Genomic DNA, 23968 nt, shown 5'->3' with positions numbered 1-23968 from the left:
AAGTTTGGAGATTTATAACCTTTACCTTCTAACACAATAAACGTACTTGAACATTTTTACTTTAACTTTATAAAAACACAATATTTTGGGGATTGTGACCTGAGTACTAAATGATAAATGCACTTCTGCTCTTAAAGAACCTTTAAAAAAAAGAAAAATGTCATGGATGACGCTTGTTCATAAGCTGTTTGTAGTTTTAGCTTCATACTCATTCATTCAATACTTTATTCTTTAAACCAACATTGATTCTGTTAATGTATAATGCTGCCAAATCTATCACAATAGATGTTGTTAGTTGTTATATCTGAATGCCTATTAAAGAGCCCCTCCCCCCTCCCCAAACACACACACACACACACACACACACACACACACACACACACACCGCCTCCATCTTTTTTTCATTCATGGGTTCGGTCTTTCGAGGAACCTCCTCCCAGAGCGACAGACTCGATATCTCTCGCTCTAATAATCTCCCACAAACGCTGCGTGGCTCTAGTGTCCCCGAGTGCTCTACGCACGAGATAACGGGTCGCCATGGATACCACCACGCCGCCGCAAAACGTAAAAACGCCTTCTCCCCGTTGTACGTCTGATACATCCTGTAAAAACACTTTTAAATGGATCCATTTGTTCATTTTTACTAATGTGGTTGAAGAGAGAAAAAAAATTAATGAAAGTCCTGAAATTGCACCTGATGTGTTGATGAGTGAGAAATGGCAGCGACAAAGAGATGAATGGATTTGTGAGAGGAGTGTGTGTGTGTGTGTGTGTGTGTGTGTGTGTGTGTGTGTGTGTGTGTGTGTGTGTGTGTGTGTGTGTGTGTGTGTGTGTGTGTGAGATGGATTTAGACAAGCAGACCCATTACAGGAATACGGATGTGGTTTTGGGGCTGAAGGGAAGGTTAGAAGACCCGGCTGAGGAGAAGGAGGAGGAGGAGGAGGAGGAAGGGGGTTGGGTTGGATGGTCTGAAGGAGTTTCACACCACCAACAACAACAACAACAACAACAACAACAACGCTTAGAGGGGGATCGGTGGATGCTCCTGCAGACGTTACCGACGGCGACATGAAATATGTCAAAATAAGGAAACGTTCAGGGGATCTGTGATCTGGTGGCTCTGAGCCAAGCAGCCGGTTCATTACCACTGAATCAGCTCCAGTAGACTAACACCCAGACTTCAACCCGGATACCTCACAGCTCTGACGAGACCCCCGCCTCCTCCTCCTCCTCCTCCTCCTCCTCCTCCTCCTCCTCCTGATGGTTAGAAACCTCCTCTCTTTTGTGCTTACAGCTCCGTGACCTCCGACGCAGTAAAAAACAAACCTAACAAGAGCTTTTCAGGTTGTTTGTGTTTGTGTGTTTTATCCGACCCCGGGAACACGTTTCTTTTTTTTTTTTAAACTTCCACTGGACCGGGTCTATTATTTAAGGTCAGTGTTGTTAAAGAAAGAAGCTTATTCGCTCCCCCACTCATCAAACAGCCCGGTCTCAAACAGTCAGGAAATGCAATCCGTGGAAAGTTAAAGCAGACAAGCAAATGAAATGATGCAACGGCCAAAGTGACGAAGTATTAGATATCAAGAAATGGTGGAGAGGGGTCCAACAACGACACCCCCATGTCCCAAAGAAAAATAAGTCCAGAAATAATATAGACAATTCGTGTCTCTTAGCATTAAAAGCAATAGCTTAAATTTCATGACATGTTTCACTTGTTACGTTGACGGTGTCTTTTCAAAATAAACCTCACAGAAAGGTCGCTCAAGATTTACAGCTACTCAGTTGGGTTTTAGGAAAAGATGTTAACATCACTGACTTAATTTAATTTTTCATTAAAATTGGCTAGGTCATCATTTTACTCTTCTTACCGAGGGTCAAGACAAATTCATGCTGTTTAAAAGTTCAGTTAATGAAAGAAAAGTTGAGCTTAGCTTAGTTTATGTGTGTTTATTTATCTATGAAAGAAAGAATGTAATGGTTGGTACAACAACTTGTAAAGGAAAACAAGAATATGTTAATTATTGAGCTTTTTTTTTTTACTTTGGACAGACGGGCTAGCTGTTTCCTGTTTCCACTCTTGTTTTTGACTTATCTACCAAACAGTCTTCTCGTGGAACACTGAAATAAAAAAATATTGCTTTGGATTTACTCAATCATTTAATTGCACAAAGATCATTTGCTTTGGCAGAAACCCATAAAACACAAGTAATGTGTGTTGAACAAAAGTGTTTCGATAAAGTAAATTCAACTCTTTGATCGTTTCACTCCTAAACAATTTCATCAATTTATTCCAACACAATTCATCCCTTTTTACTGGAACACTTTTTCACCACTTAATTCTAACAATATTTATGATTTAATGTCAGTCTTATAAATGCATTAGTTAAGTTACAATTAATGTATTAAATATTTATTTTAATTGAAATATAAGACAACATGCAACAAGAAGGCAAATGAGCAAATTTCCCAAATAGTTCAACTTTAATAAAGTGTAGGTTGTGTGAACGGGTCACATGATGTGCAGAATTCACTTCAGCGGGACTAAACAGCAGCAGAATCCGCCTCCGAAATCATCTCTGATAAATGAAAACATATGCAGCCGGCCGGCTCTTCTTAGAGGGGAAGAAAAATGATTGAGTGCCTCAATTGAAAGAGGAAGTAAAGAAGGTCAAAAAGTGATCTTTATTTTCTTAAGCATCCCTACCTCTGCTATTAGCCGGTGGTAGTTTCTTAACCTTTCTGGTCTTGAATCAAGGGCCTGCTCTGGTTGATCCCCCCCCCCCCCCCACCCCCACCCAACCAAAATGGAATTAGACTAAAATTACAGCATGAGGTCATGGCTCCCTGGCAATGAACTCAACAACTAAAAAGGAGCTAAAAAAAAGAGATTTAAACCTTTTGAAGAGCATGGCTTGGTATAGAAATAATCATAAAAAATGAAGTATATTCAGTGAAGTATGTCAGAGCACGTCGGAGCCAGAAACCTCAGAGTGGGAGGACCGTAGCGGGAGTTTTATGGAAGTGGCCAGTTTCGGCATTCTTGTGATATTCCCAAAGGAACTAAAGATAGCAGGGTTGTAAAGTACACATAAAGGCTGGTGTGCAACAAAGACACACACACACACACACACACACACACGTAGTGCCTTATGCAAAGTTTAAAGCTCAGAAAGGTACCGAAAATATGAGGTCTGTTTTCATTGTTTTTACAATCGCGTCCGCTCGCCTTCTAATTATGTGATCTTGCAAAACGGTTGCGGTGTTGCATAAAGTTTATATTGTCGAGGACGGCAGCAGCGAGAGTCCGAAAGCACCAAAGCGGAGGAAGAAACATCGGCATTGTTCTCAAACTTTACACTTTGTTTTGATAGCCGCGTACGACGATGGCCGGGGGAAAGTTGTGTTTTGCCTCTTTTGGGGTTTTTTGTTTTTTTTATAAAGTGCAGGTTCCTCCGCTTTGCTTGTGGTTCGTCTTCGTCCCCGACAGCTTCACTTATGGGCCTTTTAAAACAAACGTCCCGGGGCCATTGCTGTAACCGCGCTAGCTTCGTGATGCGGTCCTTTTGCTCGTTTTTAAAGAGCCGATGTCGGATGTAACCGCAGGAAAAACCGATGGAATTCACCTCACAACAGAACAGATCTTCCTCAGCTTCTTATATACAGGATATGACAACATATGACAACATGGCAACACACAACAAAACGTCATCAGCAAAATAACAAATACTATATAAAACAAATTCATATAACCATAGAAAAGTTTAAGAAGAAGTTGGTTTCATGAAAATGAGTAAAAACACGAGAATGTGGTCGAGCAACGGAATAAGGACAATAAAACAGTTATAATGATGAAGAAAATCCATAATAAACAAAAACACAAAGTAGGTGGAAAAGGAGGCAATAAATACAATTTGAGGGTGGAAAAAATGGCCAAAGTATTTGAACATTTTAAGTTGTTCCAGACGGTTAGAGGACCTTTCCTCAGGTGACCACAGCCGACATGAACGTTGAGGCTTCGCTGAGTAACGCCACTTAAAGTAATGAAGAAATGATTTTTAATGTGAAAGTGGGAGAACATAGTGTAATCAGGGTAATGTGAGCAGGCTGTTTTGATGTTTGTTAAAAAATAGTATTTTGTTCGTCGTTAGCGATGCCCTATCGTACACACACACACACACACACACACACACACACACACGAACAAACAAAACCTCCAACAGAGATGAACCCAAAAGATGTCCTATCAACACAACCGTGATGGACCCGTCTACGGCCAAAAGCAAAACTGCAACGCGAACAATTCAAGCTATTTATCACTTTTTTGTGATTACAGCTGAAGTAGATATTTTTTAATCAGTGAAATAAACGCCTTAATGTGTATTTCGGATGTTGTGGAAAATAAAAATGGCCGAAAATCTCAATATTGAACCAGTGTATGAAAAAAATGTTTTTATCTGAGGCGCCTTCCTTTTAATGTTCTGTTCTACGACATAAAATACGCCAGTAAATATCCTGTGAAAAGGGAAGCATTCTCTCTGCTGGCCACCAGGGGGCGACTCCTCTCTGGTTGTATAGAAGTCTATGAGAAAATGGTCCTACTTCTCTCTTGATGTATTATCTCAGTAAACACTGTAAACATTAGTTTATGGTCTCAAATTCTAGTTTCAAGTCTTCTTCAATCCAGCATGATGTTCATTTAGTACATGATGGTCCATTTAGAGTCCACCAGACCAGAAAGCAGGGTTTTCTTTAGGGGGCGGGGCTAACCTGCTGATTGACAGGTCGCTACCAAACCACCAATGCAGTTAGTTAATAAGATGACTTTAAAACTTAGCTGTAAAGTTGACCTTGAATTATAGAAGCTAACTTTGTTAGTCGCTTGTGTTTCTTCAGATCCACCCGTCGCTCCTCCGCAGCCCAAATATAGTCACTTCCTTCACTGGTTGCCAGAATTCCAATATGGCGACGGTGAAAATGACAAACTCCAGGCCGAAGTCTACGACGAAGTGGAAAAAGTGAGTTTTTCATGATATGTTCCTCCTTTAATGTGTTCATGTTCTTAATGTTGTCATGAATCATAATAATGTTGATGGTGGAAGATCTGTAAAAGGTGGGTGGCTGAAACAACACACACACACACACACACACACACACACACACACACACACACACACACACACACATGCTAAATCAGAAGAGGTCAGAGCGAGTTTGTGAAACATGGACCACATGTCACATGTCAAGTAGCGGTTAAGCTCCGGGATGAATTAAACATTTAATCTGCTGCTCTGCTGTGCATCATCGAGACGAGTGTCAAAAAAAGCGTGGGTGGTCGATCTGCACGCCGTTAAGACATCGCACGCCGCACGGAGGCTGCCTCGGCGAAGTCGCACACACGCTGCAGATTACTGGACGACGATGCGACGTGTCGTGAGTTTGCAAATTCCTTCCGATGAATGAGAATCTGTCTCTTTGTCTAATCCCACACGTACGACTTTAATGACCTCAGCTGTACAAACAGAGAGCGTGCTCGTCCTACGGCGGGTCCCTGGGGGACGCCGTTGGACGAGGGAGGGAGGGGGTTCGGGGGAGTTCGGGGGTCCCAGATGCACGGTTTGAAGGAAGCTAAATAACTTCAAGGTTCACTTAGCCGAGCGCCGTAAGACATATTTCAACACTTCCTTGGCTCTCTCTCGGTGGGAGCGCCTCCGCTGTATGTTTGTGCAAGGCGGCGCGAGAGTGTTGTTTCTCCAACGCCGATCAATCCGCTTGCATCCGCCGCCACCAAACGGCGTCTCGGGCCAGAGAATGTGACATCAGGAATCGAGTGCAATGCACGTTTTTAGGAAAAACAAACACGTGGTCGAAGCGGCGAATAGAAATGTTATGGTGAGTAAGTGCGAGTGAAGTAGTTAAACACTTCCATTCTCTCTCTCTCTCTCTCTCTTTGCCCCCTCAGGCTCCATAAAATGGCGGTGGATAGCAGGCCGTCCCTGCGGAGCATCGCTAGGATAAACATGCGCTTATGAATGGCGTGCATTGAGCCTTCGGCTGGAAGGAGGATGCAGGGGGAATACAGGGAGGTCACCGGCGGACCCCCCTCCTGCCCTGGGGGTCACCACACTGATCGGCCTCCTCGCAGCAGCCGAAGACAAGGAGGATGAATTGCTTGGTGAACCCCGTCCCAGCCCCCTCCTCACTCCCCTCCTCGCTCCTACAAGGCCGAGTCGATGCCCCCCCCTCGGCTACCGGGACCCCTATTGTTTGTTTAGACTGGGAAAGTCGTTAAGCATTAACGAGGGAGGATCATTCTGTCAGCTTGAGGTACACTCCGAACTGGAAATCAGGTAACAACAGTGAAAAGCACTTTAATGAAATGAAAACAAAGATGTGTACGGTAATAAACTTGCGTGACCTTATTTCGGAAGTAATAACGCACGATAGTCGACGGCGAGAGACGAGTACATTTCTGATCCTGTTTGAAGTGACAAAAACAAAGTCCTTTTGTCGTATAACTGTAAAAAAATCCCTCAGTAGAAACCCAAAATTATCGCCGGCGTGTTCGGTACCAGGATGTAACGTTACTCACGCTAACGACAGGAGTCGCTCGTTCTTCCTCTTCCCGGCTGAGAAGAAGAGTCGCTGGATGAAACGCATCAGGTAAGATAACATTACATTTGTGATGGGACCTAGCCACGTTAGCTAGCTATGCTAACTGAGCTCAGCTACCTAAGTTAGCTAGCTAGAAAACCAGGGTGACGTCCGTGTCGTTTTACGTAAGACGATGCTTTCTTACTGCAGCTTCGAAGGAACTTCGGGTCAGTAAGTTCTTCTTCTTCTTGATGTTTTCAGAGAAGTGCAACCGACTGACTTCTTTTTCTTCTGGTAAACATGAGTTTATGGTCTCAATCTCTAGTTTCAAGTCTTCTTCAATCCAGCATGATGTTCATTTGGTACATTATGGTCCATTTAGAGTCCACCAGACCAGAAAGCAGGGGATGTTTTAGGGGGCGGGGCTTACCTGCTGATTAACAGGTCGCTATCACAGTGTTGTCTGGTCTGGGATTGTTTTCATAGAACCTTTCACAGCTTTTTCCCCCAGTTCATTAACGTTAATTTGAACATTTCAGGCGGCTAAGCGTTCGGTTTGTACTCCACCTTCTCGTCACTTCTGGTTGCAAACATCTTATATGTAGTCTGTGATGCTTTTAGAGCCAAAGGCATCGATCAGTCAACGTAAAAGTGTGGAATCCTCCTTCCACTGCTGTCTAGAAGGAGGTGAGAAGTATGAGCTGAGGGAGGACAAGTTTGAAGGGTAAAAAATGAACCAGCGTTCAGTTGTATGTGTTCGCTGTGACATCATCACATCTGACCAGCACCGCACTTAGCCCCTCGTCCCTCGTCGGCACGGTAACCCTATCCTCCCCTCTCTCAAGGCAGGGAAATGGAAACACGCTGATCTGTGTAGCATATGTGCATACGCTGGACCGAGACCAGGTCCTGGACCCCCCTAGTCCGCCTGGATCCACCTGAGTGACAAAGGGAGTAGGATGGAAGAAGATCAAGAAGAGGAGACCAGTGAATCAATTAAGCTACTGTTGCTACCGTCGGCATGCCAACGACTTCAGACCACGTCTTGTTTTAGGAGTTAATATGCGAGATCCCCTTTAACGTATCTTTAATGAACAGGCGGTTTGTCCCATCAGGCTCCTTTTTGAAAGCAATTTCCCTCTAAGCCGTTTGTTAAAACCCTCCACTGTGTTTATCCGCCACCTAATAGCTTTGCTTTTCAAAACAAGAAAGTCGCTGCAGTCCAGTTGTTTTGTTGTCGAACGTTTCCAAATGTATTATGGTACGGTGTTTGAGTTGGCGGCGTCGGGCCGCAGCGCCAGCATGACTCAGCGAAAACCAAACAGCCACCGAAGAACCATCCGGGGCGTCGTTTCAGAAAAAAGTCCAGAGTTTTAAACAGATGTAAGATGTAAGACCACGAAATATTGTTTCCAGATAAGATGAGAACATGTCACCATGTTTCATGTCCAAGTTGTCGTGATTCATTTTGGTTGATTCATTGAAAAGGAAAATAAAAGTACAGAGCTGCGTGCACGAGAGACACCTGACCAAACACATAAACCTCATTCTCATTGTCTTTGATTTCAGCGCCGGAGAGCTTATTCTCTGTTTAAAACACCAGAACAGAACAATTATAAGAGATTAAACCCGGGTCGTACAAATACTGAGGTTTATAAATTCTCAACCCACAAATGAATTTCTATCATCTACCAAAACATTTTAAGTTTATTTAAATACAAACATAATAAAACAGTTTTTTAAACTAAATTGTTTATAATTGCAACAAATTATTATTTTCATTGTACTTCTGCTGGATAGCTTAATTTAGAACAAAGCATTGTGTGTTTGGTGTGCATAAAATCTTAAATTGTAAAGTAACTTGTAACTAAAGATGTCAGATACAAGTATAACATGTTTGCTTCTGGATTGTAGAAGTAGAGAAGTAGCGTGAAAAGACTAAAAGTAGCTGATATTTGTATATGTGTATTAATTGAGTAAATGTACTTCCATCACTGCAGCCTGTAGATGTTAATTAGATGTAAAATACAATATTATATTCTTTTAAAATTCAAATCAAAGATATCTAATCATCCATCACGTTTAATTTGCAGCATACAAACTAAGTTGCTCGTTGAAACGAGATGAAATAAGCATTCTGGTTTCCCAGAGCACCGTTTCCTGGTAAAACCCCGATATGTTGCACGTTTTGGGGAGAAGTCTGCTTGCAGAGCGATGGCACCGATAGTTCCCACTATCGCATGGCGATGGTGATGGTGATGGTGGTAATTAGTCTTGGTGTTTAAGAGTGTGTGTGCACCGATGGTTATGTGGGCGTGTAAAAGCCACTTTTCTAGCGTACGAGAGGCGAAAAAATGGAAACATAAGTGAGGCACTCTGAGCATTGGAGATAAAACATGTGAGAAAAATAAAGTGATTAACTGGGGATACGTGAAGCGAGTTCAGATTATGGGACTCCAGTAAACACACAAGATGGACCTCTTGACGGCGCTGTGATCGGTTCAATTTGTGGGAATTGAGTAGGAGTGCAGCTTTTTGGTCCCGATCACGTTTATTCAGTCGCATTAAAAAAAGCCTTTAAAACGTATAGACTTTGCTAACACTCAGAGTCTACATTTCTGCTGCACCCCGCCGTGATCCTGGATCCGGATCCGGTTACCTGCCATGGTGGAGCCGCTTCACGGATCCAACAGAGACCCAGCTTGACCACCCTGAAGCACGGGGGGAAACTGAGCACCCGAAGTTATACTTTGATAGAGGCCCCCTGAAAATGTTGTGACGGTGGGGGGAACAGGAAGTGCTTACCGCCTTGGGAGGAAGTATCAAATAGAACCGCGTCTTCACGTTGGTCAGATGTTTTCTATAGTTTTACTGCTTGTGTGCTCCGGACAAAAGGAGGCTTTCAGCAGTGGATCGACACCGTGTTGATACAGTTTCTCTCCTCCCTTTGAGAGAGGCAACATTGCTGTTACACACCAGGTGTGTGTTTTCTCTTCATTATTCGATCAAACCTTTGTGGAGGAAACGTCCGTCAATCCTCCAGAAAGAGACGTGAGCTGCACATGCACACATGCATGCACACATGCATGCAGCGGTTGGGGGGAAATGAACACTCAAATACTCACATTTACTGTACTTCCTCACACTCATCCCCCCCTCCCCAGTAATTGTTCCTTTTCCAGGAATTACCGAGTCATGACTCAGAGGGCCGGTTGACAATTTATTTCTAAAGGGATTTTCCTCACCTCGGCAATGTCATACATAACCATGCAGCGTGTGATCACGAAAATCAAACGCTCAGATCCTTAATATGTTGCAGAGGGTCATGGTTGTGTGTCTTTTATGTGGCTGGCGTTTTTCTGGCAGCGGCTGTAATACATCGGAGGGGTCGGGGGTGCTTGTGAGTGTATCCTAGAAGGCTCTGGATCTAATTGTGGGTCGATCCCGAAGAGCACGTATATGAAAATATCGAGACGGATTCAGGGCAAACGTCCAAAAAGACGCAGCGACACAGAAAAAGGAGGTGGGGTGCCTCGACCCCCCCCCCCCCCCCCACCCACATCCACCACCCGACCACTTAAACGCTCAGCTCCGGCGTCTCCCTGTTCCCTTTTCAGAGATCCGAGTCATCTGCCACGGACACTTTGTGGTCGAGTCAATGAGGCGGAGAGCTGGAGAAAGAGAGGAGGGTGGGGTGAGGAATATACAAACAGAAGGGAATGTTTCGGTGGTGGTGGTGATGGGGGGGGGGGGGGGGGGGGGGTGAGGGGGGCGGGGTATTTAGGAAAAGGAAAAGTGAGGAGCGAATGGTTCCTACATGCACTGTTAGAAATTTTCCTGTAAAAAACCAGTAAAGAACTGGCAGCTGGGTTGCCATTATGTTACTGTAAAATTAACATCTTTTTGCTGTCACTCAAAGTTACAGCTTTAAACTGTAAATAAAAAAACAGTGTGAACTGTAAAAAAAACAGTAATGAACTGGCAGCTGGGTTGCCATTATGTTTCTGTAAAATCTACATATTTTTACTGTTACTCAATTTACAGTTTTGTCTTGTAAATGAAAAACACAGTGTAAACTGATATTTAAAATTACTTTCACTGTGTTTTACAATTAAATGACTATTTAGTTTGTATTATTTATACATTTCAATAATCTATTAAAAAAATATGATTGCACACAGTTAAAGGCACTTTTGTTAAGAAAAACATGTTACATGTGACTGACTTTAGGTTTCACTAAATCTCTGTTTGAACCTGGCCACAAGCACGGAAGGCAAACCATAATAAATTAACCTACTGATATTTCAATCCTGTGATTAAAATGTAAGAGAAAAAGCAGCTTCTTATTGCACTTTACTTTTATTTGAATGTAAAGATTACATGTAAAAACTTCACACGCTGAACAAATTGCATGTTAAAAACAGTATTACATGTTAAAATGACATGTTAAAAACAGTGTTACGAACATTTATATATTAACAGTATTACAAACATATACAGTACTGTTAGTGTGGAAGTCCAAGAACATCGGCAGGAGAGTTACAGCTCACTCGAAGACACCAGGTTTCTCAATCCAGCCTGCAAGTAGCCGTGTGTGTGTGTGTGTGCGAGTGTGTGGGTGTGTGTGTGGGGGTGTGTGTGTGTTTGCCTGTGTGTGTGTGTGAGAGAGAGAGAGAGAGGGGGGGGGGAGAGAGAGAGAGAGAGATCAGCTCTAAAATAACTTATATTCGCAACAACTTACACTTATATTGCATACAAAATTAAAATTTCTGCCCCTCATTCCCCCCATCCTGATAAAAAAAATGTCCCAAGCCACGAACTAACACCTCAGCAAACCATAACATTCCAACCTTAAACATCCTCCTGCTACCTTTAATAGAAAATGTTGTTGCTTGCATATGCAGTGGTGTAAACATACCAAGTAGTATCAGACGAGGAGTTTCAGGTATGTTGATGGTCCTCTCAATGTCAGCTGTAGTGGCAGATCCCTAGGACATAGAAAGTGAATTACAAACTGTGTTGTTATAAGATGAGTCATTGTATGACATAGTATATGTATATATAAAAAGAAAACGTACATCTGCAAGTAGGATCAGATCTGTAATGTTCTCGGAAAAGTGAGCCATCAGAAGCTGGAGGACACAATATGACAGCTCAACATCTTCACAGAGAGAGAACTTCCTCATTACAAATTACCAGAGGTCCCCAGGTAATACTTATCTCGTGCGAATAGAGTAAATTACATAGACGGTAAAATGTTTACACAAACTATCATAAAGTTTCATTAATTCACTGATAAAATCCAGCGGTCAACAAACGTTAACTTTGTAGAAATTAAAATGTGCTCCTTGTGTTGTTTGACTATCAGCTTTGAAAATTTAGCTAGCTGCTAACCAAACTCATTCTAGCATGTGCATATGCTGTAATCATCAATGCTAACAAAACTAATCAAAACTAATCAAATCAAACAATAATATAATATGTAATATAAAACAATCAAATAAAGTTGCTACTCACCAAGTAATTAGTAAGATGGAGATGGATCAGGAATAGCAGGTAACTAGCTTCACATGTGCAGCTCAGGCAATGCTCTTCCCAGAATGCCAAAAATAATGCATGATACTGTTATCTAATACACTTTAACAGTAAAGTGTTGTATAATAGGAATACATTAGAGTTCTGTTAAAAAAAACAGTAAATGAGCTGTAATTTCACTTATTTTCTGTAATATTAACAGTAAAGCACTGTTTATTAAAAAACACCTTACTACTGTTGAAATTCCGCCGTAAATTTACAGAAATTGTTTACAGTGTGGGTGGCTTCCAGTGGTGATGTTTTTTTTTCCCTTTTTGAGTGACAGCGTCGTCGTGACATAACAGAGGATGCAGACTTCAAACTTGAACACACACACACACACACACACCATACACAAGCAGATTCTACCTGGTTGACTGGAACACAGCCCGACCATACTGATGGCCGGCGGTCTGCTTTAGCAGCTCAGAGGAAACGTTGGGGGGCTCTGCCTTGTGTCAGCATGCAGCCGCTGGTGTGGATTACCTGCGGGCGTCACCATGATGAACGGGCTGCAGGAGCTCGATGAAGTGTTTATGACCGAGAGGCGTTGTTGCGTGTAACTAATCAGGCCTGAAGCTGGTAGTCGGCGGCGCTTCTTGGGCCCCTTTTTTTCCGAAGGGGTAACGCGATGATGCTTAATGATGTGTAGGATGCAAACGGTCAGCGGACGCCGCAGTGACATCACGCAGCTGCTGCTGCCGCTGCTAGCCGGGATTGTGGGCTTTTTTTCCCCCAACTGGCTACATGTGCAGCCAAGTCCTTTTTTTAGTTGTATTTATTGTTGTAACCCAAGTAGGATATGTCGAGGTAACCTCTGTACTTTGTTCCAAGTGGACAGAATAATAAATTCTGCTGTGACAAATGGTTTGTTTCAAGCCGCCTGTTATTTTATCATCACATTCTGCACAAGCGTGATGGATCATCTATACGGGCTCCCCGGTTGTTTGCATGAGCCGATGGCGTGCCAAAGCAAACACCGTGCAACAAGAAAAAAGTGAAAAAGGAGGCAGCGACATAATTCTGCGGTGGATCCGAGGGCCGGGGTTCACACCGGGGTGAGACAGGCAAGATGTAGAACAAATAAAAACACCTCTGCAGAACGTCTTCGGCTGAATAAATGATGTGCAAGGACGCGTAGACGCTCGCACTTCATGAAGTGGTGAAAAGCGAAGCGTTTCTCCTCCGAGGCCACGTCTGAAGAGAGGCTTTCACTGCTCCGTCACACGGCAGCTCATGGATCTCTGCAGCTGTAGCTGGAACTGTGAAGATGCCTTCAGCTGCTTTGTTCATCTTCTGGAAGTCCTATACACCACTAAAGTCTTCATACCTTTATCCGGAAGGTGCTTGTAGATTTCATAGAGCCGTATTATATTACGGTGCATATGTTTATAGTGGCCTTTTTTAAATTTAGGGTCATTTTTTTTGTTTATTTATGTTCTTGACAGCAGTACTTTGCTTTATTGTTTATTCTTTATTGTTTATTTTTTGTAAATATCGTGCACACTGAACAGGAAGGCAAATTCCTTGTATGTGAAAACGTACTTGGCATTAAACCCCTTTCTAATTCTGATTCTGTGTTCAGGCGATATGAAGTAAGCCTGCTTCACTGCAGCGGTCGCTCTGCTTCGGAAACAAAACAAAACGTTGGGATTTAATTGCAATAAACGGATAAAGATCACGCCAAAGTAACGATGCTTACAAGTCCAAAGTCATGGTTTGTTAAGACAATGCGCAAATAACTTTTAAAATGCTTGTTTTGGCAATGGAGCTATGCTACGCTAACACCATAGCTATGCTACGCTAACACCATAGCTATAGGCTACGCTAACACCGTAGATGCTCCATAAACACTAGAAAATAAAGCCGTCTCGGCATGAATACGGCAGACCACAGACGGTCTCTGGTTTGTACTCACAGTTTGGTTCGGCCTCTGTATGAAACCGGAAGATTCTATCGTAGAGCTCCGGGAGACCCCAGACCACCGCTACGATACATTTTTGCCTCCATTATTGATTCGCCAGTGACGACATGAAGAGAATCTCAACGCCGGTTGGCTTCGCGTCACCAAATTTGTATCGCTCGATGAAAAGTTCCACCGCGGAAATCTCGTGGCGGTCGATGTGAAGGTTTAGGTGAACCTTTGATCGCTGCTGTCGGTCGGATCAGAAGAGCTACTTTGTTCTTCTTTAGCATAGAAGAGAAGAAAGACGGGAAATAAAAGAGAGAAAGTAATGGAAAGAGCAAAACGATGGCATTACAAAAGGAGGGGGGGGGGAGGCAGAATCTACCCCAAAGCCACTCTTGTGTAGCAGGTCCTTTGCAATTGTGAGCGGCCTCTAATTAGAGTAGTATTCAGGGGTGGCATTAGTTCCCAAACTTTTTAATGGGGTGGAAAGCGGCGCTCCTTTCTGCAGAGAGGGGATAAGTGTAGCGACTGTTCCATACACTGAATAGCCAGATGGAGAGATCCTGCACCTCCCTGGGAGGTATTCACTCGCTTTTTACGCCTTTTTCCTCCTCCTCCTACCCAATTTCAATCCTTTTCTTTTTTCAATTGCTCTCTTTTTCTTCATATTTCTGCTCTGTGTTCAACACATTTCACTTCCACAGATGTTGAGAGCTTCAGAGTGCTGCTGTTCGATGTGTCGCTGAGATCAATGAACCATTATTAACAGATGTAAAACTCGGTTGTATTTAGTATTTACATTTTTTTTTCTTGAATGGAGCTCAAACCTGATTGCATAAAAATAAATTCCTGACCTCAATGTTATCTTCAAAACACCAAATATTTTTCAAACTTTCTCAAACAAGATAGAAAATTGGCTTTTATTTAGGATATTTTTCTGTGTCTTCCCTTCGAGATGTCTTTTCTTAATTATATATATATTCCTTTGTGTTTTTATTGGTGTTGGACATTTTTTGGGGAAAGTTTTTTTTATGAGGTATAACATATTGTGAGAACTTATTATTAGTTTGTTCGACTTGTGCTCTAATATATAACAATTACTAATACATCCTTAAGTAGTATAGGAATTATTGTGACTATAATTGTTATAGTCACAATTGACTCAATTGTTATTATGAACATTTTTTATTGTTATGGAGAATAATAAAAAAAAACATATAAATCGCTTTGGTTCAGGACATCGGGTTACCCCTAATGCATTGCACCTGGGCTGGTAAATAATTCAACGTTTTATAAAGGAATTATGTGTCCAGAAACATGTTCACTATTACACTCCTTCATAAAAAAAAACTGTTTTTACTGAGACAAAAAATAAAAGATCAGGTCAGCTTGTATTTATTATTTATTAGTGAAGGATCATAAAAATGTTCGCTGTAAGTATTTAAATAGTTCTCATTAGGCAGAAACACAAAATAGTGTTAAAAAATCCTACTTTTTACCACATGGGGTCATAAATAAGTTTAAGTCATACTATGTTGAAAGTATTTCTAAAAAAGAAATATCAATACAATAAGACTTTTTTTTTCATTTTCAAATATTTGTGCATTATTTATCTGTTTTATTTCATAACAAGAACGACGTTTGAAGCCAGGACTCATTTATTAATCCTAATTTGCATGCATGTGTTTTGTTTTTTGCAGTTTGAATCCAGCTATGAGGCGGGTTGAGTGTATTTGTTGCAGGTTTTCTGCTGCTGTGTGAAGCTGTGGAGGTCAGTACGAGACTCATTTATTCATACAGGCGTCTCATGAACCACCGGTTTACCCCCCGAGTTTAAAGTATAGCCAAAAGTCTTTATGACTTCCTTTGAAATATAGATTATTCTCACAGCCCCGAATGCCCCGACACATTTTACCCAAAGCCCAATGTCTTTTATGGGCTGAGTGTGGTGCTTTATCCCCTCTCCTCATGACCTGTGACCCAGCAGGATAAACTGCTAACTGAGCTTCAGTCATGCTCAAGGAGGCTGATTCCCACATGATCCATGACATTTCATGAAAAGACCTCCTTTTCTCTTTCAAACTGCAGGACTACATTTCCCTCTGTTGTTGGTACACTGACCATGACAAAACAATCTATAGTCGACTTGATCAATTACACGTGTTTGTGTTTGACTGGTCTCTGATCAGCTTTGTTTGTCCTCGTTTTGTAGCTGCGTGGTTGTAAAGTGGAGTTAAACGCCTTGTGTGTGTGTGTGTGTGTGTGTGTGTGTGTGTGTGTGTGTGTGTGTGTGTGTGTGTGTGTGTGTGTGTGTGTGTGTATGTGAGAACTTAATAAAGCTGATTCAGATTCTGAGCTTCAAAAAGTACGTTTTTTTTGGGTTGCAGCAAATCAACACCCTTAAACATTGTCATCGAAGGACTTCCCCTTTATTTTAAATATTATGCACTAATGACGTGATCAACGTATTTAATTATTTATTCATTATATTTCAGAGTGGTGCTTTTACTACACTACTTGATATATTACTTATAATATAAGTATATAATAATAACGCTCAGAATATAGTAATGCATGTATTAACATAAAAAGACAATTTTGGCGATTTGGCAATTATTTTTGACTACAACATTATAATCAATGAAACTATTACAGACTATTTGATATATAGATAGATAGATAGATAGATAGATAGATAGATAGATAGATAGATAGATAGATAGATAGATAGATAGATAGATAGATAGATAGATATCGCCGTTTCGATCAATTGTGCGCGTATGTTATTATTATTAGTCTTTCTATTTTTTTAAGTGTATTTATTCAACTATCAACCTTTTTTTTTGCAGCGTAACAGAGTCACGTGACAAAAAATGAATATAATTTCCAGCGTTGCCATCCAGCTCAGTATAGCTTAGTAACGCAGACTCCAGGCCCTGAGAGGAGAGAGAGGCTTCTTCATGAATTCTTCATGAAACGTCTTTTCAACATGGCGTTTGGATGCTCGTGAAGAAAAGCAGTGCTTCCAATTGAACTTTATAAATAATTCCAAGCCCGAGGAGCCTATAGTCCCACATATTGGCATCTAATATTTGTCACGTTATTACCAGACCGCGTTTACTCCATTATCATAGAAATATGTCACATAGATGCCATAAAACACCATGACAGGGTTCACTAAAAGTGCAACACCTTTAAAGGTATAACACACACTGCTGGTGAATAAAACTACGTGGAATAGCTGAATATTATGAATTAAAATACCATAACAGCCACAATGTATATCCCACTGTTACTGTGGATAAAATAAATGAAGCAATTGGAAGGAGGAAAATACCTCGCGCGGCTACACACGTTAATACGGCGCTTATTGGGTGAATTATTCCGGCATTTTTAAAGCTTTTCTATTTGTAAACAAGCCCATACAGTACAACTGACCTCCTTCCCTGATCCCCCCCCCCCCCTCTCTCTGTCAGTGTGTGTGTGTGTGTGTGTGTGCGCGCGTGTCTCTCTCTCTCGTTGCGTGTTACATCATCACGCAATAGCTGTCCTCCCGTGGCCTAGTGAACTGGCTCTAAGCGCTGCACCAATTTAGCCATCCACTACACACACACACACACACACACGTCACACACACACACGTTGCCCTGAATCGGGAGGCTGCAGACAGTCACGGAAGCAGCGCGCCTGTACAGTATACTACTACTACACACACACTGTAGGCTGCAGAGCTCATGAAATATTAAAACAAAATTAAATAAAGGGTGTCCCATGAATGCATCATCACAATCACGGGGGGGGGGGGGCTAAGCTTCTGAAATGGGTTTAGGAAATGAATAATAATGAAGTAATCCAACATCTCCGTATGGCGCGTAATTTGCTTCGTGCGTAAAAACCCCGAAAGTCAAATGGCACTCCATTACAGTAAACACACACGACACGGTGAGTGGGTTTAACCCCCACAGCACGGCCGTGAGCCCCGCTGCCCCTCCCTTGTTGCCCCCCACATACAGAGCGAGCAGACGTGTCAGATATAAGAGCCCATAATGGAAATATTACTGCGGAGGAGTGTTTCTCTTAAGAGCCGTGACCGGCGTGGCGACACCAGGGCCCCGCACAGAATCACCGGCCTGGAGCGGCAAGAGGCTCGCCCTGCTGACACCTTCCCTGTCCGCTCACCGCAATTACGACGTGTGTGTGTGTGTGTGTGTGTGTGTGTGTGTGTGTGTGTGTGTGTGTGTGTGTGTGTGTGTGTGTGTGTGTGTGTGTGTGTGTGTGTGTGTGAGCGCGAGAGGTCAGGTGAACACGCAGGGTGCGCCTCCGTGTGCGCATGTGCCAACGCTGGAGAGCGTGCAACAAACATCTCAACAAACGGGTATACGATCCATGAACAAGTATGCTGCTTTGTGTGTGTGTGTGTGTGTGTGTGTGTGTGTGTGTGTGTGTGTGTGTGTGTGTGTGTGTGTGTGTGTGTGTGTGTGTGTGTGTGTGAAAACCCTCTCTATACCCTAAAGCCACACGTGTGGCTGATTCATAAGCAAGTGTAAAATTAATAATATTTAGCCTATAATTTCCTCCTGAATCCTGCAAACTCAACATTATTTACACAAATATATTCCCAAATAAAACTACCTTTTTTTTGTTTTGTTTTGTTTTTTTTTGCAAAACGAAATTTATTCTTGTTGAAAAACAAACCGTGTAAAAATATCACACTTCAGTTACACAAAACTTGCCCCCACCACCCCAAAAAATGTACAATGTTTTATTACTGAAATAAACACACACTGCATATTATTATTATTATTAATATTATTATAAATGTATGACTTTTGCTTTCTGTTTTGTTTTGTTTTGAATAAAAATCAAAACCATTTGAAAATGTTTTGATTTGCAAATCCAATCAGAGAAAAAAACATGGATGTGTTTGACACAAATAACATTATTTAGTCTATATTTTTTTTAAAACAAACGTGATCATTTATAAGCTGTCCGTTATTCTCCTGAGACGCCCTAAAACAGTGACTGAAATGAAATACTTCATGGAAAAACACAAAAAAGAAGAGTTCGTCTGATTCACACCGAGATTGAACATAAATATATCCTTTAAACAGCATGAATATAGGCACAAATAGTGTTTGTTTCGTTTCCATGTCCATCATTCAGCTGCGTGCTATAAAACAAACATACAAAAATAATCCTACCTTCAAAGAGGGGCGTTTTTTTGTTTTGCTGCTCTTTTTTTTTAAAGTTTAGTTTAGTTTCTTGAAAAGTTTGTAAGACATTTTTTTAACAGTCGCCGACGACCCTGCTGGGAAAGTTTTCTACCGGGTGTAAAACAGCTCCGGGGTGGACGGTCTGCGGCTGGGTGGCCCCTGGAGGCCCCAAAGAGGACGCTAAGACGACCGGAGAAGTCCTGGAGGGGCTCAGCGACCCCCCGATGATGCTCTCTATGGAGAAGGGGGACCGCTGCACCACCGGGGAGCTGGACTTCTGCACCGGGGCTGCAGCCTGCACGCCGGCTGAGCCCAGACTGGAGCTGAGCTGCGGGTAAAACCTAGTCCGGGCCAAGTCCGCGGAGGTGGCCATCAAAGAGGGCGCGGGGATAAGGGTCCCCGTGTGTGGATGCGAGTGCCTGGAGTGCTGCTGTTGCTGCTGTTGCTGCTGTTGGAACGCAAAAAGTGCAGAGTGCGTGTGGTAGGACTGGAGCTGGATGCCGTATCCCCCGCAGCCGTACGGTCCGTACCCGTACGCGGCGGCTGCGGCTGCGGGGATAAAGCTGTTGTGCTCCCGCAGCAGGTCCTGCGCCTGCTGCCGCTTGAAGCGCTTCCTCCGCCGCAGGAAGCTCCCGTTGTCGAACATGTCGGCCGACTCCGGGTCCAGGGTCCAGTAGTTGCCCTTCCCGGGGTTCCCCGGCTCCCTCGGTATCTTCACGAAGCAGTCGTTGAGGGACAAGTTGTGCCTGATGGAGTTCTGCCACGCCGGGAACTTCTCCCGGTAGTACGGGAAGCGGCTGCTGATGAAGTCGCAGATCTCGCTGAGCGTGAGCCTCTTCTTGGGACTCTGCAGGATGGCCATGGTGATGAGGGCGATGTAGGAGTACGGGGGCTTCACCAGGGTGTTCTTGCCCGCCGGCTTGTAGGCATCCCTCGGGGAGGTGGAGCCGTCCAGGCACGGCGGCGGAGGCGAGCCGGACAGCAGGATGCCGTCGTCGCGCATCTGCGCCACCTCGTCCGCGTACGCGGAGCGCGTCTGGCCGTCTCCATCCTCCCCCTCGCCGACCACGTCTATGTCCGTCTCTTCCGACAGGATGGAGGCATCCGACATCTCTGAGCTCAGAGTCATGGCTCTCTCTCTCTCTCTCTCGCTCACACACGCAGGCACACGGCTGGAGAACCTCCGACGCCAGATGAGGAAGACGAGGAGCTGCCCTGCCCTCCCTCTTCAGCAGCTCCTAAGAGGAGGAGGAGGAGGGGGGGAGAGGAGAGGAGCACGTGTCGGTGAGAGCTCTGCTTTCTCGCTATTTCCATATGCTTTAAGGTTGTTGTTTTTTTTTTATTTCGATCAGCCGACTAAAAAAAAAACACCGGTCCAGTCGACGGGCAGGCTGGAGAGAATGCGCCGGGAAAACCTGCAAACTGGGGGCCACAACCTGAATCACAGAGGGGGCGGATCTTCTCCCGGTATTTATACGGCCGTCCTGATCACATGGGGGAGGAAACGTCACCAACGAGAGAGAGAGAGAGAGAGAGGGAGAGAGAGAGAGAAAATAAATAACACAAAAGGTCTTTGAAAATTAACCGTGAGTGATTTAAAAAAAAAAAAAAAAAAAAAAAAAAAAGCTTAAAAAAGTTGCCTTCATCCCTTTTTGGCGGTTAATCGCGGTGACCTAGAGGCCACATCCGGTGTTTTTACACCGAAAAAATGGATGTTGGAATAAAAAAACCAGAGGAAAGTCTAATTAAAGGTTTGTACTTAAGATCGTATATCTTGCAAACCGATTTAATTATTTAGGTTTTATTACTGTGATACATAAGGGGAGCAAATTCACATTTAAACCTCAAAATAATGGGATTTTATTTTTAAAAAATGCTTTAAGGTTTCTCCGATAATATACAATTTAAATATCAAATTCGCGAGATTTAATATGAATGGCTTCTGAAACAGTGCAGACTGGTGCACCGTATCCAGGCAGCTCCGTTTGCGTGATCCGGTAGTTATCTAGATTATCCGCGAGCCATTTGTAATGGAAAAGAGTCAGCTGTTAACTCGAATCAGTCACGGGTCACGCAGAGCATGCAAGCCGCCACAGAGAAGGCCTCCGTGCGTCTGGAGAGGCTGGGTGTGTGCGTGCAAGCGTGTGTGTGTGTGTGTGTGACATTTATATTATTTTATTTTAAAAGGATGGAATAAATTATTATTATTTAAGGTGCAAAAAAAAAAAAAGTTTGCAGGTTACTCCCATAAAATAAATAATAAATAATAAAGCGAGTTAAATAAATAAATGCGTGTAACGTGTGTCCCATTAAAATGCACGATAATTGCCCACATCTACGTCTGTGTGTATTCAGACGCACCGAGATAAAGCACGTGAGGCTCATTCATGTTATTCTCCTCGCGGTTCATTTGACTTTTATGGTTTTTCAACTTTACTATGAGGGACAACAGAAGAAATACCAATACTATTTTTTATAATTTTATTTTAGCAAAAAATGTATAAATAAATTCACATTTACCGAAAATATGTCACTCGGCTGAATTGAATAATTATTGATAAATACATTTTTAAAAAACTCCCAAAGTTTTTTATTTCTCCATTTTTCTATTCTAAAATAAATGAGCTAATGTTCCTATTCTGTGTGCATCTAAACAGGTTATACTCCAAATAAAAATCTATATAAGAGGTTTCTTCTATTGCACTTTTGTTTTTAAGCTCCTGGATGCGTTCAGGTGCTGTGTGGCCCTTCAGGAACTTCAGGTTCACATTTAACCGGCGACATCTAGTGGTGAATTTATCTCACCATTAAAAAGCATAAAAGTTTTTTCTTTCTTTTTTTAAACTGTTGCAGCTGCATTTGTGACAGCAGAGCAGCTCCGTGCTGACTTCCCATAAACTTCACATTTTAATATAGAGTTTGGTGAAGAGTTTATCTGACTTGTCAACTTGGTAAAGCTCTAAAAAATATATACTGGCCTCTATGAATAATAAAGTTTTATGCATACTAATTGTAAAATAAATGAGAAAGTTCTTGGTGGGGAGAATACAATATTTTCTGTAATTTCTGCTAACATTTTTTATTTTATTTTCAATTGAAGCCGCAATTTTATATGTTATTCATGACATCACAATATGAAAAGACATGATAATACACATAATACATTGTATTTATTCATATTATTGTGGTGGAAAAACCTGTATACAGTAAATTAGTTATTTAATAATTAAATGAATGATTTTTCATTAGTTATATTCAAATAAAGTGAATGAGTCATGGACGCAGACAACATGTCGGGGTTTTTTATTATCGAATAGTTTTGCCTGATTAGTTTGATTTAGCTTAATAATCAATGAGCAGCAGTAAGATTGTGCGATGATGCGTTCAAATGTATTGGGAATGTTGGGAAGCTAAAAACAACCCAAGTTGGATTTATCAAAATAACTTTTTCAAGTGGAAGTTCTTTTTTAAATAAATAAAAAACTAGAAAGTTAGTTTAATTGTTAAAAAAGCAACAAACGTGTTAATTGAATGACGTTTTCAATGAAAGCACAATAATTATGTGAATTTACTGACTGACAGTGTCAGAGTTTTTTGGCTTTATAAGACCTGCAGACTTCCATCACTCTCGCATGTGTGCTAAACCACCTCTAACGTGTGTCTGGATCCCTCCTCGCGATCCGAGGGTCGCCCCCCCCCCCCCCCCCCCCCTGCCCGCCTGCCTCTTGGCTCTGACAACCCCTGAGTGTCACCGGAGCGGTCCGCCCGAGAGAAGGGGGTCTGCGGGGCCATGTGATCACATGCAGCCGAGGCGAGACGGAGGACCGTGGGTGCAGGAAGGGAACTCAGACTGAGTCACATTCAATATATATATATATATATATATATATATATATATATATATATATATATATTTACACAATTGCATTAAAAGCCTTAGAAATAGAGACACGTGTTGCAGATGAAGGATACAGATGGTTTTCATTTCTCAATATGGCTCTTAAAAGCTTCATTAGCGTTCCTCAGAGCTCCATGTTCAACATATGTCTCCTTTTAAATGTTTCCTGTCATATTACTGAACCAAACTATCAATTATAGAGTAAAAAATAAAAATAAATATATATAAAGTAGTATATATGGAGCGGAAAAGGAACTAATGGTTATTTATGGGTGTAGCCCCTCCCTAAATGTTTATTGTATATATACATCTAAAAGAAAATGTGCTTATTTGTTTATTTATTGTTTGGTGTTTCAAAGTTTTAAAGGTACACACACATAAAAACACAAACTATTCAACTAAATACTGTGGAAATATATTCATTATTTATGTTGTATTTTGTTTTTATATATATGTTTAGGAAGATCAACCAGGGTGCACTACTACTGCACGGGTGTCATTTTAATTAATTATTGATTATCAGACAGGCGTTACAGTCTAACAGCAACCTCAACTGACCAGAATGCAATGCGGCGACCAGACTACAGCTGATCCAAGGTGACATCCTGTCAGAGCTGATATGATGTCATCATTCACCTTCTTCATCAGGACCTTCATCACTTTCACTGCAGCAAACAGGTGAGCTGGGATTAAGAGGAAGGGTTGTGTTACTACTGTTTATACGTGTGTGTGTGTGTGTGTGTGTGTGTGTGTGTGTGTGTGTGTGTGTGTGTGTGTGTGTGT

General features: G+C 42.2%; 1 protein-coding gene across 1 annotated transcript; it reads right to left on the bottom strand.

The window, feature by feature from the left end:
• Positions 1–18812: 18812 nt before the first annotated feature.
• On the bottom strand, positions 18813–20765 carry foxd1 (forkhead box D1). Its single transcript, XM_084035149.1, has one exon. The coding sequence runs from the start codon at positions 20414–20416 to the stop codon at positions 19361–19363; it is 1056 nt and encodes a 351-aa protein (XP_083891275.1). The 5' UTR covers positions 20417–20765; the 3' UTR covers positions 18813–19360.
• Between the last annotated feature and the right edge of the window lie 3203 nt (positions 20766–23968).

Source organism: Eutrigla gurnardus (genome assembly GCF_963514095.1).
Source record: "Eutrigla gurnardus genome assembly, chromosome: 19".
Lineage (NCBI taxonomy): Eukaryota > Metazoa > Chordata > Actinopteri > Perciformes > Triglidae > Eutrigla > Eutrigla gurnardus.
The sequence above is the reverse complement of the archived record's forward strand: the minus strand, read 5'-3'. Positions and strand labels throughout refer to the sequence as shown.

Bases quoted from the DNA above. Each gene is read 5' to 3' on its own strand.
- foxd1 (XM_084035149.1), bottom strand. From the start codon at position 20,416: ATGACTCTGAGCTCAGAGATGTCGGATGCCTCCATCCTGTCGGAAGAG.